This window comes from Vulpes lagopus, chromosome 3 (assembly GCF_018345385.1).
Source record: "Vulpes lagopus strain Blue_001 chromosome 3, ASM1834538v1, whole genome shotgun sequence".
NCBI classification, from domain to species: Eukaryota; Metazoa; Chordata; class Mammalia; order Carnivora; family Canidae; genus Vulpes; species Vulpes lagopus.
In genome coordinates, this window is record NC_054826.1 from 80,029,646 (window position 1) to 80,046,149 (window position 16,504).

A 16,504-nucleotide genomic window follows, 5' to 3' on the forward strand; every position below is an offset into this window, starting at 1 on the left:
GTTAGTTGCTAAGTGATTACCCTGAAGTCTTACTTGGTTTAGACTGATTTGCAAAAGCAAACATCAACTGTTTAATGTTTGATTTAAGGAAATGTTTTACTTCCAGGTATATGTGTTAGCTAGAGCTAGGTTGAGGGAACATTAGCCAATATTGATATTTAGAAGACTTGGTTTTATAAAGACGTAAGAATGACTTGTAATGAGCATATGAGTTGTTTGTAAAAGCCATTTAGAAGTGTTGAGTTTTAGGGGTGCCTGGGTGGCTCAGTGGTTGAGTGCCTTTGGCTCAGATTGTGATCCTGGAGTCCTGGAATTGAGTCCCACTCAGGCTTCTCTTGGAGAGCCTGCTTCTCCCTCTGCCTGTGTCTCTGCCTCTCTTTCAGTGTCTCTCATGAATAAATAAATCTTTAAAAAGAAAAAGAAGAAAAGGAATGTTGAGTTTTATTACCTGGCAGAGAAGACTCTTTGCTGGTGTTTCATTTTGTTTCATTTTTAATTTTTTAAAAATTATTTATTTATTAGAGAGTGGGAGCATGAGCAAGGGGAGGTGCAGAGGGAGAAGAGACTTTCCACTCAGCAGGGAGCCCAATATGAGGCTTGATCCCAGGACCCTGGGATCATGACCTGAGGCAAAGGCAGACGGTTAACCAACTGAGCCACCCAGGTGCCCCTCATTTTGTTTTAAATATGTTTGCCCAGAGAAGTACAGAAAATAGCAGCTCCATGGGAATTTCAAGAAGCATTAAAATTAATGAGGCATATTGGCTTTTGGGAAATATATCACTAAGATAAATGTTCCAATGGAATTAGAAACTTAGAAAATTTTATTTCTGTTCTATTTAATTTGGATTTTTCTCAAGGGTTATAATAATGTTTAGGAGAGACGTAGCCCATCAGACTTTCACATCATCTGGCTGAGTATCATAAATTACAGACACAGAGCTGTTCACTTTCCGTGAAATTTTTTTACATTCATTTACAGTATCCTCCAAAGGCAAATTGTTTGTAAGGAAGCTTTCATTTATTGTGACTTTTCTTATTTTTATAGTCTCATGTATCCAACAGATTTTTTTAATATTCTGTGAGCAACACTAATGGCAAAATAACATTTCTATTGTTTAGCTACTTAGCAAAATATGGTCGTACCAAAAAAAATAATGTAAGCTAGTACTGCTTTGATCATTAAACAGATAGGTCACTATTACTCCTGATGTGTGATGTGTTTGTGTCAACCTGATTTGGCTTTAGGTTGGGATGGACAAAGCCCTTAATCAGCTTTCTGTGCCCTTGGGACAGTTACGAGAAGAAGTTCTGGTAAGTTCCCAAATAATATAAAGCAATCTGCTGTGAAGCATGTTGTTCTTGTTTGCTTTCTCCAAGAATTCCTTTCATCTGTTAAGTTTGTGGTGGTGGTTTTTAATGGTTCGTGATTATAGTATTCACCTTCAGAAAAGTTGTAAATGATTTTCTATTTTTGCATGTGCTATTACAACCTGAAAAACATGTTCGATCTGCAGAAGACAGATTCTTAGGGTAGACAGCCTTAAAATGTCAAGGGAGAGGAAGTGTATTTCCAAATTCAACTTATTCATGCCACTTAGCTCCTATGTAAGTGGTTTCCAACTTATGAATGACTTGTATTTTAACGATTTGTAATTTTTTTAGTATCCCCCCCCCCGCCCTTTTTACATGTGGTTAGGATCCTAGACTGGTCTATAAAAGCTCTGTAATGCCCAGTGTAACTGAAGGATAATAGAAATGTATACCTAATAAACATTACATTTTAATGTTTTGCTCAGAAAGTCTCTACTGTGGGAATGGGACTCCCCACCTCTAAGCCATTGGGAATAGGAACTCCACCCGGGTGAGCAGCGGAGGGGGAGTTTTGGTATCACTTCCAACAGGAACTGTGCTGCCCTGTCCTCCCCACCCCCCATCCCCATCTGTGCTGGGTGCCCCGACTTCCACCCTCCATCTGTTTTGATGCACTGTTGTAAACTTGGTGCACGACACAATCATTCCTGTGTGTGTGTCCTCTAGCTTGGATGGCCTCGTGCACCTAGCCCCTAAGACGGTGCCTGGAACCTAAGGAGAGAATATAAGTAGAAGATAATTTAAGGGAAGACACAGTGCATGGTTAGAGCCAAGAAAAACGCGAAGTAACAAATACCAGTGTTGAGAAGCCCAGGGGAGGGGTAGGCAGGAGAGAATTCGTGAAAGAGGTAAGTCTGGAGCTGTGCCTTGAGCTAGTCAATACTTTTCATTGTTTATGTCTTGCTTGAATTTTATAAAGTCTTGTTAAGGTACTTTTCCTTGAGATGGAAGAGTGATTCTTGTAGTCCTCTGTTGGATTCCACACCAGCCACTGTATGGTTCTCCTGACTCCTTTTTTGTGTGCCTCTTCCTGCCCCAGCCTTTTGGCTGTGGTATTTCCCAAGCACAGCCTTCCCTTGGCCTCCCACTCTCCTCTCAAACCCCCTCCCTCAAGGCAGATTTGCTCTGCTGACTGCTGCTCTACTCACCCAAGCTCTTATCCTGCCTCACCCCCCCAACCCCCACCAGCACCGTATCTGTATCCTCTCCCTTTTCCCCAACCATCTTTATAGCCACTTTTGTCCTACTCAGCCATGGGCCTGACCTACCTTTCTGATCCCAATTCATGGAGCTACTCTGTGAGATTCTAAGATCATTGAGGGATAAGACTGTTTCTTCTTCATCATTGTATCCTCATGGGCTACCAGAGTAGCTGATGTCCAGTAGGTATTGCATAATGTTTTTAGTATATGTGCTGCCGAAGCGAGCACTGTGCTGCCAAAACGAGCACAGTATTTCATAATGTTGATGGAGTGAATTAATTCACTTTTCTGTAGAATTTTTGTGATTTGTCCACTTTATTCTATTTGCTTCTATTAACCTGTGTTTTGGCCCTGATTCCTCATTGTCTTGTACTTGCTTTCATTCATTAGCTTCTGGACATGTTTCTCTACCTATGCATTCTCCCTTTTTCTAGCCTTCTGTTCTTTATGTTTTGATTGCTTATATTTCCAAAACAACATTTCATCCTGGTGCATCAGTGTCTAACCATTGTCTAGTTCTCCAAAATATGCAGAATCTAAAGACCTTATCTGAGTGAAGTCCTCCTAAATTGACCCTCGCTTCTTATTTCTACTTCTCTGTTTTGTTTTGTTTTTTTAAGATTTTATTTATTTATTCATGAGAGACACAGAGAGAGAGAGAGAAAGAGAGAGGCAGAGACACAGACAGAGGGAGAAGCAGGCTCCATGCACGGAGTCCGACATGGGACTTGATCTCGGGTCTCCAGGATCAGGCCCTGGGCTGAAGTTGGCACTAAACCACTGAGCCACCAGGGCTGCCCCAATTTCTACTTCTCTCTGAAATGAAGCCTGCAGGGCACATGGCTGTGTGCCTGTCTGACCCCAAGCATGTACACACTTACATCTTACCTTTGTCTTCTAAACATCCCCTCTCCACTTTAGCCAACAAAGGGTTTCAGAGTCGGATTCAAGCCTCACCCATTTTCTAGACTCTCCTGTACTTTGCTTCAGATTATCCATTTTTTTGCCCAGACCCCCCATGACTTTCACTGTAAGTACTGTTATTCTTCTGGCCGTGAGACCCTGGCTTTCTGTCATTTTGCCCCCATATTATTAGTACCCTCAACAGCAATTGTGTTTGGTATATCGTATTTTTGTTAATATCTACATAATACTGGCGTGCAGGCATTAAGTTCTGTGGAATTGAATTAAATGCATAAACTTGATAATCTTGTGAAACAATTTCTACAATACATTTTCTTTATTATTCTTCTAAAGAGTCTCAGGTCATCTGTCAGTGAAGGAATCCAGGCAGTAGATGAACGGATGTGTAAACAAGAGGACATAAGGAAGAAAAAGGTATCCTCCAGTGGCTTTCTTATGTAGCATGCCAGTTAAAGCCCTCCCCTCTTATTTCTTTTTACTTGTCAGTACTGTTCAACTTTTTTCAAAACTCTTGTGCATGTGCATATTTACACATTGTCATGTTATCTACTTGAAATAATAAGAATTTTAGAGGCACCCACATGGTCTCAAGATCTCTCACTTTTTCCAGAACAAGAAACAGTAATAACTAATGTCAGTGAAATACTTAATAGTTTAACTGCCACATAAATTTTCAGTGAACCGTAAAGAAAATATGTCTGTTTTAGAGATTAGGGTAGAAGTGGCCTTGAAACAAATTCAGCATTCAGCATTCTGTTGCAGGTTTGTTTTTTTAGAAAAAGTAGTATGTTGCTCTCTCATCCTGCCATGTTAATTTCTTCTTTTGTTTCCCTTCTTCAAGTATACCTCTGCATGTTCTTCCCTTACTTTTCAGTGGTGCTGGGTTTTAATTTTATTTTCTAATTTTTTTCTTTCTGTTCCAGTGTTAGCTTTTATTTTATTTTTAAAATTTCAGTTAGTTAGCATGCACTGTTCTGTTAGTGTGTAGGACAGTGAGCTGGCACTTCTGTATACCCCCTGGTGCTCATCACCACAACGTACTCCTTAGTGACCATCACCCAATTAACCCATCCCTGATTTTGTTAATGATCATAATGATGTAAGGGCACAGTGAGAATTGGGATTCCAGACTTCTAACTCTAGCCTGCTGCTCTATCCAGTGTTTTCTATGTGTATTTATTAGCATATATTTTAAAATATCAAGGGGAAGAAGCCTATTTTAGAGACCTTCTGTTTAATTTTCCTTTAGATTTCCTCTCAGCTTTTGTCCAAATAATTCATATAGTGCATTCCCAGAAAAGATTTTTTTTTAAAGATTTTATTTATTTATTCATGAGAGATACAGAGAGAGAGGCAGAGACATAGGCAGAGGGAGAAGCAGGCCCTATGCAGGGAGCCCGATATGGGTCTCGATCCCGGGACTCCAGGATCACACCCTGGGCTGAAGGCAGGCACTTAACCGCTGAACCATCCAGGTGCCCCCCTGGATGGGGGGGCAAGACAAGATAATAAGCTTTATGTGAGCAGGGCATTTTTCTTGTTTTATTTACTCATGTCCCCACTGTCTGGAAGAATGCCTAGCTCCTGGAGGTGTTCAGTAACTATTTGTTGAATAGTTCACTTTGTATTTTTTGTTCTTTTAAGGATGAGAGTTTTTAAAATATCCCTCAACCTCTTTGATAATATTTGTAGCGTAAAATGTCTTTAATGAATTGATACTTGGATATAGGTTTATCATGCATAATAGGATAAATATGATCAGAAACTAAAATTAGGGATCCCTGGGTGGCGCAGCGGTTTGGCGCCTGCCTTTGGCCCAGGGCGCGATCCTGGAGACCCGGGATCGAATCCCACGTCGGGCTCCCGGTGCATGGAGCCTGCTTCTCCCTCTGCCTGTGTCTCTGCCTCTCTCTCTCTCTCTCTGTGTGACTATCATAAATAAATAAAAATTAAAAAAAAAAAAAAAAAAAAAAAAAAGAAACTAAAATTAAAACATGAAAAAAGGGCCATAAGAAAATAAACAGAGCAGTACCTGAGTAGCTCAGTTGGTTAAGCATCTGACTCTTGGCTTTGGCTCAGGTCATGATTTCATGGTTGTGAAATTAAGCCCTGTGTCAGGTTCTATGCTCATTAGGGATCTGCTTGAGATCCACCCCCCGCCCCAAGCATGCAAATCTTCTAAAAAGAAAAAAAAAGGAAATAAAGTGCCCATAGAGAGGTTCAGGATGGGAAAAAGAAGAAATAAGAATACAGGATATGAAAAAGCAAAAGTTTTTTTTTCCTATAAACTTGCAACAGAATATTGAAATATGGTTCTTCTAGAAAGTCAAAATTAAGATTTGCATTCTTGGTAATTCTGTGTTTAGTAGAAATACTCAAAATGTAGGTTGCTCTGTATATTTGAAGGTGACTTTTTGGTTTTATATTTTCCTGCATTTAGCATGGAAAATAAAGATGATTAAGACAAAAGGTCATAACTTTCTTCGTTTGCTTACTTTTTATTTTTCTAGATGTGTGTGTTGAGGCTTATACAAGTTATTCGATCAGTTGAAAAAATTGAAAAAATCTTAAATTCTCAAAATTCTAAAGAAACATCTGCACTAGAAGCAAGCAGGTAAGTATTTCTTTACTAAATAGCACATAAGTTAGTACTTCACATCCAGTCTAAATTTTGGTTTTTTGTTTTTTGGTTTTTTTTTTTTTTTTTTAGTTAGAATTCATTTCTGAACAAGAAGAAAATCCAAGTCTGTGGCGTAATGTTTTTGAATATAGCTCCAGGAGAGTGGAGCACATGAACTGGTAAAGTTTATAATACGTCACTATAAACTCTTGGCAGTTATAGGCCACAATTCCAACATGTCACCTTTCAGGAAGTCAAAGACCGTGTGCTTCCAGGGGAAATTTTTTGTATTTGGAATCACCTTCCCTGAGGATTAGCAAAAGCCTTACTGATCTTCAAGGTGTACCATTTGTAGTTCTTAGATTTTTTTTTTCTAGACTTTCCCAGAGTGTAACCATTGATGTATTTTGCACCAGCATTATATCATTAGGGAAAAAATAGACACATTTAGTTGAAAGTTATAAACAGGAAAGAAAAAGCTTATGAAACAGAAAAAGATGAACTGTGACTGTCTTATTTCCTTCCTGGTGTGAATTTTCAATCAGCCAGGCAGATGAGTGACTCAGAAAATGAGTTGTTAGATCATATCAACACTAGTGGGGTGCATCATGGTATGCTGAGAAGAGCATAGGCTTGTGTTGCATGTACCACCTGGGCAGCCCGAGTCAAGATCCTCTGGTGCTCTGTGTCCTCTCTAATGTAAGGCTAACAATTCACTCTGCTTGCAGGGTTATCTCAACTTGTGAGATACTCTCAGCCATACCTGGCATACACAGGTGCTCCTAGGTGTCAACATGGGTCTAACATAAGTTTTTCTTAAAATCACATGGATAACTGTAACATTTTTCCGTAATATTGGATAATCTGCAAAACCAGCCAATCAAATCCAAATTGAATATACCCGTAGTTCAGAGGCTTGGTCATACTATAAAGGCATGTTAGATTTCTTTTTTTCTCTTTTTCTTAAAGATTTTATTTATTTATTTATTTATTTATTTATTTGAGAGAGAGAGAGGGAGGGAGAAGCAGACACCTCACTGAGTTGGGAGTCCAATGGCTCGATCCTGGGACTCGGGGATTGTGACCTGAGCTGAAGGCAGATGCTTAACCAACTGAGCCATCCAGGTGCTCCAACATATGGATTTCTTAATTTTAGCAATTAAGGTTTTAGATTTGGAAAGGACTTGAGAGACCCATAAGCTCCAAATCTCTGATTATGTACATTGTGAACAGAGACTTCCCAAAGGAAGAAATTCTTGAGTCCTAGGTCTCTGCCTCTTTTAATATCAAGATATGTAAATACGTGGTCTGTACCTGGCACATTTGTTTGTTCAGCCCATTGCTTGTGCTTCTGCCCCTGTTCATCTGCACTTAGCAGAGATGCGGTGAGCGTCCATTCTGGCCAGTCCAGTGGAGCCTGTGTCTCCAGCTGCTCTGCTTTGCTGTGGCCCTCGGCAGCTCTCACAGCCCCACCAGCCAAGTCCTTCCAGCTTTCTTCCCATCTTTGCGCAGTCCAGCTGTGCTCTTTTGATCGAAAGACCTCAGTAATTTCTATTTCTGTAATACTATCCCCTTGCAATTTTGTCTTTGATAAATAGACATGATGCTCTTTCTTGCTCAGAATCACCTTTGAGGATTTTTTTCTTTACTCTAGAACCGTAACTCTGAGCTGTAAGAGTAAGGAAAGCCAGAGCAGTGTTGGTGAATAGTGAATATATCATACTTGCTTAGCCAAGAAACATTGATATAATGGATAAATAAATGCACACAGGATTAGTCAGTAGAGTTAGGAATTAAGCTTCAGAGTTGGTCGTGCCGGGCATTTACTTTCCTTCACGCTAGTTCAGATGCTACAGGACTAGGCACACTGCTGCTGGTGTTCACACATTTTGTGTTTCCTTATGATGTGGGCTTTCCCTGCACTACCTGACTGCTCCTCAGATGCAGGATGCCTCAGAAAAGCCCAGCAGGTGCTTTGGGGCCTTTACAGTTTTCTTCTTTTACAATGCAGCTTCTTTTTAAGTGGTGTTGGTGCTTTATAATGTGTTTGGGGTATGGGGAATGGGGAGTGCATTTATTACACTTGGCAGATTCACAGTGAGTGTTTTCTCACTAGAACCCAGAGCATATAGATTGCTCTTTCTGCTATTTGGTAAATGTAAATTTAAAGTAAGCTATTTTGAGTATTTCATTTATTGTTAAGAGAGGGCCAGTTTTATTTGATTGAAGAAACAGTATTGGGTACTTTGAAGTAGTAGAGGTCTTATAGAGGGAGGGAGAATGAGGCGGATGGAGAAGAGGAGGATTCAGGTATGACTGATAGGATAGGGCTAGAGAGGGAAGGAGTGTAAATCATGAATGGGAGAGCCTGAGGAACGTGGCAGAAACACACAGTTGTGCCCACGCTGACCTAGTCCAGCTCCTGCTGCTTGTCTGGCCCTGTGGCCAGGGCCACGCAGTGTCAGTGGCTTCTGGGTAACAACCTCCCCTGCCCCCACGGTTGCCTGGAACCTGCCCCACAGATGGCTTGCTGGGAAAAATTGATGGCACGAAGATGCATGTGCAATAGCTGTCACCTTGTAATGGGGACCCTGGGAACACAGTGTAAAGAAAATTACAGCACAGGGGGCATTAAAGCCTCACTGGGTGATGTGGTCTTTGGGAAATTAAGCTTCGGGAATTACATTTCTCTAATTGTCTCTACTAGTCCACTTTGGACTGGACAGATTTTGGAGAGAATTGCCACAGAATTTAACCAGTTACAGTTTCATGCTGTTCAGAGCAAAGGCATGCCTCTTCTGGACAAAGTAAGACCGGTAAGTGTTGGTTTAGATTTTCAGTTTGCTGTTTGCGAATTTACTGGATGATTTGGTTTAACCTAGCATTGCCCCTGATAATTGTTGTTCTATGAGATTTTGAAACTAGCTTTGAATTTTTTCTTACAGTTTTTGTTGTTTGGGACCCTGCTTCTAACACGGCGTGCTATGTAAATTTTGTGTAAAGATGCGAGCATAGTTCTCCATACTAAACTAGTAAAATTAATTCTGAATTTCATGTAACTGGGCATATTATATGATATAGTCAGAGTTCATTTATCCAAAGCCCTTGACTGGGTTTTAATGCACTTTTGTCAGATTTACTCTGTAGCTTACGAGGAAAATAACTTTTTGTCATTCTATAATATTCTGTCTAAACTTTCCTTTCATAAAACAAAGATTTACTTACAAAGAAATAGTGGAGAGGAGAGGAGATTTGTTGTTACTCTCCAGGAAATGCTAATATTTGAATCTTATATATATCCTAGTAGAATAAGAGGTTTGGGATATGTGTATTTGAATTTTTAGAAATTGTCCTACCTGGAGCTTTCTTTACTTTTTTCTCACAGCGTATAGCTGGCATCACGGCCATGTTACAGCAGTCTCTGGAAGGCCTGCTGTTAGAAGGTCTTCGAACTTCCAATGTTGATATAATTCGGCACTGCTTACGGACCTATGCCACAATTGACAAGACACGGGATGCAGAGGCATTAGTTGGCCAAGTACTAGTGAAACCGTACATGGATGAGGTTTGTGCACCTCATGTTCTTCAACAAACACTCATAGAACAGCTACTCTGATTTTGATTCTTCTCTGGCTATGAAGGATAGATCGGGGATCTTTCTGTGAAGATTCTCATGGTTACTACGCTACCGGTTTTAAGAAAGGGTTGGTCCCCATGGATTACTATCAGCATGCCAGGCGTCAGGTATACTCTGTGGTATCTTCTAGTGATGCTATAGTTCAGTTATGCCATAGCTCGTTCATAGCTTAATTAAGATGAGTAAGGAATCATCATAATTTAGTAGGGGTGAGGGTGTTGCCTAGGAAGAAAGTATGGACCAGAACATTTTCAGGTCAGTTTTAAGTTCTGTAGATTACACGTCAGTGAACTTGTTGAAGAGCATGTTAGCACGGCTGGGGGAGAAATAGAACAGTTAGGTGGATGACCACACTGCACGTGCCTTGTGGAGGAATTGGAAGACAACCCTGTGAGTGTGGAAAGCCCTTGAGGGAAGATGTCTTCATAGAATAGATTTGGCCTACATTTTGAACACCATGGAGTTTACCAGGCCAGGAAGATGGGATGGAGGGAATATTCAAAGATGAAAGGCTTTTATCGGCAAGTTAGCAGGGTAGAACCTTAAATCCAGACTTGGCTGCTTAGTATCGTTCACCTAAGAGGATATAGTTGATGCAGGAGGTAAGTATATCCTGTCTTTGAGCAGCCGGAGTATAGGCTTTGGGGTATGAGGTTGCCGACGCTCAACCATTTCCAACTTAGGAAGTGTCAATTTCATCTGGTTGGAGCTGGTAGAAGTCATAAAGCTGGTCCTCAGTGTTTGAGGACTTTCTTCCAGTCACCTGCCAGCATGAGTGTGCTTTCTGTCCAGTAAGTACAAAGTTTCTACCCACCGTGACTTCGGGATGAAAGCCTTCCAGTTTTAAAACGGATGTGAATCCCATTGATAAAAGTGAAATTGAAGGATTAATTTTAGTAATCCTCTGAGTTTTATTAGGATTACTAAAAGTAGATGATCTGTCAATTCTCTGTGTGTATCCTATTATACTTCATAGCTATCTCTGGGGGGGGTGAAAAAGATCATGTTATTCTTTATCAGTAAGTGAAAATACTTTAGTTACTAATTTATGCCTTTTTTTTTTTTTTTTTTTTTTTTGCTGAACTGAATCTATGTGCTATATTAAGGAAGGACTTTAAGTTTCAGTGGCATATTAAACGAACTCTGGCCACATTTGCATTTAGAGTTTCTATGCTTGTCATTTACCTCCTGACACTTAACCTTACCACAACAAATGAAATAATAAAGCAAAATAAAATGTATTTTCTTCCATCACTCTCGGTCTCAACGCTTCCCCTAATCTGGAGATGATAGACAACAAGGCCAGGGTGAAGACAGTACAAAGCTGTTGTCCGGGGATGTGGTACTTGGCTTTTAAGCTCAGAAGGGAAGCAGATGAAGTGTGTGTGGTGTTTCAGCTTTAGGCCCATGTCTGTAACCCAGCCTTTGGATTAGAACCCTGGGTCCCTCAGGGTTAGAACCATGTCCCCTAATCCTAGGAACTAGTTTTTAGTGTACTACTTAACTCCTGTTTAGAAAGTATGTCCAGCGGGGAGGACGAATGAGGAAATGTCTTCTTCAGGTTTTCTTTGTTCTTTTCTCTTTCGTGTGTAGTTCATACTTCTTTTTTAGGTGCTTAAAAAAAATGCTATTCCTTTTGATAGGTGATCGTAGAGCAGATTGTTGAATCTCATCCAAATGGCCTTCAGATCATGTATAATAAGCTCCTGGAGTTCGTTCCTCACCACTGCCGCCTTCTTCGAGAAGTCACAGGAGGAGCCATCTCAAGGTGATGTAAGCTGCTGTGCTCACACCTTAGCTCAGTTTAGTAAGACCACCTGTTGTGTGCCGCTGATCATTGGCTGTCTTCTCTGAACTGAGAACGTGTGTGCTTTCCTATTTGTTACCAGTGCTCTGAGGCACTAGCCTGGGTTTACAGGGAGGGAAACGAATAGTGGGCACTAACCTAGAAGGTTACATTTCTCTGAATCCAGAGGCTCTACTTTTCTCTACACTTTCTCCTTAATCAGGTTTGAAATCAAAATTAGTTTCCTTCCATTATTCTGATGTCATCATTCTGTGTAGAAATAGCAATTTGATTTTAATTCAACAAGTTTTATACTGATTGTGATTAAAGTGTTCAGTTTTCCCTCCCTCTTTCATTTCATTTCCATAGCTTTCCAGTTCTGTGTTACGAATATCCATTACCTTTCGCCATCATCGTCCCAGTCCAGGCCTCTGTCATCTCTTGTCCAGAAGAGTAGGCTCTCCCCACTCAGTCTCCCTGGCTCCACCTGTCCCTCTTCATTGCAGCCTTTGGCTGTCCCACCTGCCCGGAACTCTGCTGCCTTTTTAAGTCTTCCATGGCCTTTCGTTGCTTATGGAGGAACATCCAATCTTCCTGGCACAGCCTGTGAGGCCCTTGATGCTCTGGTTCCAGTGGTTCTCCACTGTAGAACTTGCCGCATACCATTTTGGTCTCTGGCCAAACAGTAGTACTTGCCCTTCCCTAAAACACCTTGTATGGAAGATCCCTGACTTGACATTGATTCAACTTACGGGTTTTTGACTTTACATTTGTGCAAAAGTGATATGCATTCACTAGAAACCATACTTCAAACTTTGACTTTGGATCTTTTCCCGGGCTGGTGATCTGCAGTTGGATCCTCTCCTGTGATGCTGGACAGGGGCAGTGAGTGCAGCTCCCAGGCAGCCACCCAATCATAAGAGTCGGCAACAACACACTTAAACCATACTGTTTCTCATTTTCAGTGCAGTGTTCAGTAAATTACATGAGATATTCAACTATTTATTGTGAAATAGGCTTTGCATTAGATGATTTTGTCCAGCTGTACAATACTGTAAGTGTTCTGAGGACATTTAAGGTAGGCTGGGCTGGGCTCTGATATTCAATAGGTTAGGAATATTAAATGCATTTTCAGCTTATGAGATTTCCAACTTACGATGGATTTATTGGGAACTAACTCCCATCATAAGTTGAGGAACATCTGTACTCTGTGCTTCTGTTTTCCCTCATTGTCTCCTGCCCTTCCTTTCCCCTTTGTCTTTCTGTTGACCTGTCACTCCATGCAAAGCTTCACTTAGATACCACCTCTTTCAAGAGACCATCCTTCATCTTGATGTTCAGCATTATCTACATGCTCTGGATTATAGTACATGTTGACCTTTACCTGTGTTGAGACTGATCTTCATAAACTTAGCGTGTACTCCCCTTCTGCACTGCCCACACCTTTCTCACTTGGCACAGCATCTTGAAGATAGCAAACCCCCCCCCCCCCACCGTGTTTGTATAATGAAAGAATGAATCTGTTTCCAGCATTAGAAAGGCAAATGAGGTCCCTAATCTTTATGAAGTAAGCAATCAATATATTTGGTCTTGGATTTCTGTTCTTTGGAAAGAAAGTCTGGGGTAATAAATGTGCCACGTGACCATTGAAGTGTCCTATTTCCACTACATAATTTTAGAGAAAGCCTAATTTTGCCACATTTGTTTAGTAATCTTGAAGATTTAGTTGGATTTGGATTTTAGTTAAGAATTTAGAAGTCATGATGTGATGTAAGGATACCTGGGTGGCTCAGTCGGTTGAGCGTTTGCCTTTGGCTCAGGTCGTGATCTCAGGGTTCCTAGATTGAGCCCCTCAGCAGGCTTTGTGCTCAGTGGGGAACGTGCTTCTCCCTCTTCCTCTGCGTTTCCCCATCCTGCTTGTGCTTTTTTGCTCTCAAATAAATAAATAAAATCTTTGAAAAAAAAAGTCATGATGTAAAATTAAAGAAGCCACAGTTAGTAAACAATCAGTCATCACTTAGATTTGACAAGGCTAGTCTTAGTTCTGAAATGTCAGATTTCAGCGCTTTGGAAGTTCTTTCCCACAGATTTCAGTGTGACAGAATTCATGTAGAAGCTTCATGAATTGAAGCTTCAGAAATTTCAGGAATCGAAGTTGTACCTTAATAGATCTTCATTTGCCCAAAGCACCCTCATTAGGCCACCCCTGACTGTCTCCCTTGCTCAGCTCTTGCCTTTAGGTTTCCACAATCTCTCTGCTTCCCTCTCCATTCTCTTCTTTTTCCCTCTGTTGTTTTCTGTATGTGCCCTTTAGAATCTGGCAGCTCCAGCAGCATGTAGTATTTATCTTCCAAAGAATAAGGATTCACTTTTCTCATTAGCCATCTATTTCAACTGTTAATCTTGCAGATGTAAATTTTCTCTTTGGGGCTTTCAGTAGGTATTTACCTGGGGGATGAGGAAATCTTGTCATTTAATATTGCTTATACTATGTGCCTCTATAGTTCTAAAATCCTTAATTTCATTCTTTCCTTCTCTAGATATCTTAATAGAGCTAGTTCTTAGTATGAGTAAAAGTATGGGTGTGTGGGAAGCAGGCATCTTCTTTGCCTTCCCCAGCCCTCTTCCCAGCCAGTGATTTCTTACCAATAATGAACTATAGTAAGATTATTTGGTATCCCTTTCTGGACAGTGAAGCATAGCTTCCTTGATGACCTATCTTTCCTGATAATTTTCACTAACTAGGAAAATTACAAAAGCATTTTTCTGCTTAATACCAGCATAGTTGGGCAGCCCGGGTGGCTCAGCGGTTTAGTGCCCGCTTTCGGCCCAGGGCGTGATCCTGGAGACCCGGAATCGAGTCCCACATCGGGGTCCCTGCATGGAGCCTGCTTCTCTCTCTGTCCCTCATGAGTAAATAAATAAAATCTTAAGAAAAAAAAAAAAAAAACAGCATAGTAAATCTTAATTTGCTATCACAACTTGGCTACAAAACTCCCAGTTTTGCTGAAGTAACATATATTGAATTGCTGACCATCGTTAAAGAAAATTATCTTAAAATAGAGCATATTATGCAACATACAATAATCAGAATGGGTTGTAATTGAGGGGACATTTGCCTCAAGGATACTTATGTGTCTTTAAGTTCAGGAGAAACTTAAGGAATCTGTCTTACTTATTTACTTAATGTATGTAACCATCACTAACATAGCACTTACTGTATGCCAGGCCCTAGCCTAAATGCTTTACAAATGTTAAACCGTATGATGATCCTATGATCTGTATCCTATCATCTCTATCTAAAGATGAGCTCCTGAGTGGATGCTTTATCTCAGTGTTGCCTCTCATCTGAGTTGTGAATTAGAAATCCAAAGTCCAGCCTTTTGCTAAAAAATGCAAAATAAAGCATGGACACACAACAAACCATTAATGTTAACAAGTTTTTTGTATCAGGATTTATGATCAAAATTTTACACAGAGCAGTACTAGAATTTTAGAACTGAAGGTGATCTTAGAGATAGCATCATCTTCACAAAGCTCTTAGTAATTGATAAATTAACATAATTTACAATGTTTTATGGCTTAGTAATATTAAGATTGGGTGCAAAGGTTGCTTTTCTTGTGTTATTGAACTACTTCTTTTCCAAGATAGAGTGTAAGTATGGTGGCCTAATTAGGAGAGGAATCGTGCCAAGGCAATTTGATGTGGTAGTTTTGCCTTAACCTTGATACCAGCTTGCTCTCCTGTGTGATAAATAGAGGAGTCAGGATACAGAGGACATATCAGCTTCAAGGAGAGACTGGGATCAAGGAGTCAAATAGAAGTGTGAGGCTATGAACAAGCTAATTGACAAAGAGTTTTTTTTTAAAGGTCAAAATAAGTTTTAGGCTGAGGAACTTTTAGTAAAAACACCACAAATAGAATTTTACCCTTTTTAAATAGAAGAGCACAGTGTATCTGATTGAAATTTTTCTCTTGTCTTACAGTGAAAAAGGCAATACTGTTCCTGGGTATGATTTTTTGGTGAACTCTGTCTGGCCAGAAATAGTACGAGGATTAGAAGAAAAGTTGCCTTCTCTTTTTAATCCTGGGAATCCTGATGCATTTCATGAGGTACCTTTTCCTCCATCATCTTGATTCTTGAAGATAATAACCAGAGGCTTGAGTCTAATCATGTTTTCTGCCCAGTCTTGGTTGAGTGGTTTATTAAAAATAAAAATTAGGTTCGTGAGTGAGCATTTACTTAAAAATTGTTTCATCCAAGTAATAGTCTCTGGCACTTTTGGGAATAAATAATTTGAGAATGTATGGTAAAATTCAGTCTAAACAATTATGATGAGATATGTGCATTATTTTTCTCACTTTTAAAAAAATTACTTATTTTCTCACTTTTTAAAAAAGATCCTAAAGACCATTAAAAGCCAGTCTTGTCACAGTTTTCCATGAAAAATTAGATTTGCAGATCTGTATGTACTGTATTAATTTTAAGGAAAACTAAGCATATTGACTGGATAGTAAAATTCTATTTAGTTTTTAAAGTGTAGAGAGGCAGACAGTAAGTGTGATGAGCCTGGGGCCTGGTAGACTTCAAAAACAGGTAAGACAACAAATTTGGAGCTTTATTTTTCCAGAAATCCCACTAACCTCTTTTCTTAACTAATTGTGTGATGCTGCAGTATATTGAACAATATGATCACTTGGTATTGTTTTCAGTAATTTGTGTTATAGCAATTTTTGTGATTTTTAAAATAGGGCTTTTATTTTATTTATTTATTTATTTTAAATAGGGCTTTTAAAAATAGATACTATAAGCAGAATGAAATAGTGGTCTTAAGCACAAGCGTTTTAAGACCCTTTGTGGTTTGCTGTGCTTTAGGGAATAGTACTGATCACGTTAGGCTTAGGTGATGTTTCAGCTCAGAAATGACACTTTCTCATAGAATTTTGACTTTAGAATTCT

At 39.8% G+C, this 16,504-nt stretch overlaps 1 protein-coding gene across 3 annotated transcripts in view; it reads left to right on the forward strand.

Annotated features, from left to right (window-relative positions):
- The window catches only part of COG2 (component of oligomeric golgi complex 2), a 51,888-nt gene that overhangs the window by 19,135 nt on the left and 16,249 nt on the right, over nucleotides 1–16,504 (forward strand). For 2 of the 3 annotated variants that reach the window (XM_041749255.1, XM_041749254.1), the window contains 7 exons: nucleotides 1,249–1,314; nucleotides 3,834–3,914; nucleotides 6,011–6,114; nucleotides 8,828–8,936; nucleotides 9,506–9,685; nucleotides 11,401–11,525; nucleotides 15,531–15,657. In XM_041749255.1, the coding sequence (XP_041605189.1) occupies nucleotides 1,249–1,314; nucleotides 3,834–3,914; nucleotides 6,011–6,114; nucleotides 8,828–8,936; nucleotides 9,506–9,685; nucleotides 11,401–11,525; nucleotides 15,531–15,657 (792 nt within the window). Of the gene's footprint in view, nucleotides 1–1,248; nucleotides 1,315–2,040; nucleotides 2,223–3,833; nucleotides 3,915–6,010; nucleotides 6,115–8,827; nucleotides 8,937–9,505; nucleotides 9,686–11,400; nucleotides 11,526–15,530; nucleotides 15,658–16,504 lie in introns of all 3 variants that reach the window. The other variant, XM_041749256.1, reaches the window with a different exon arrangement.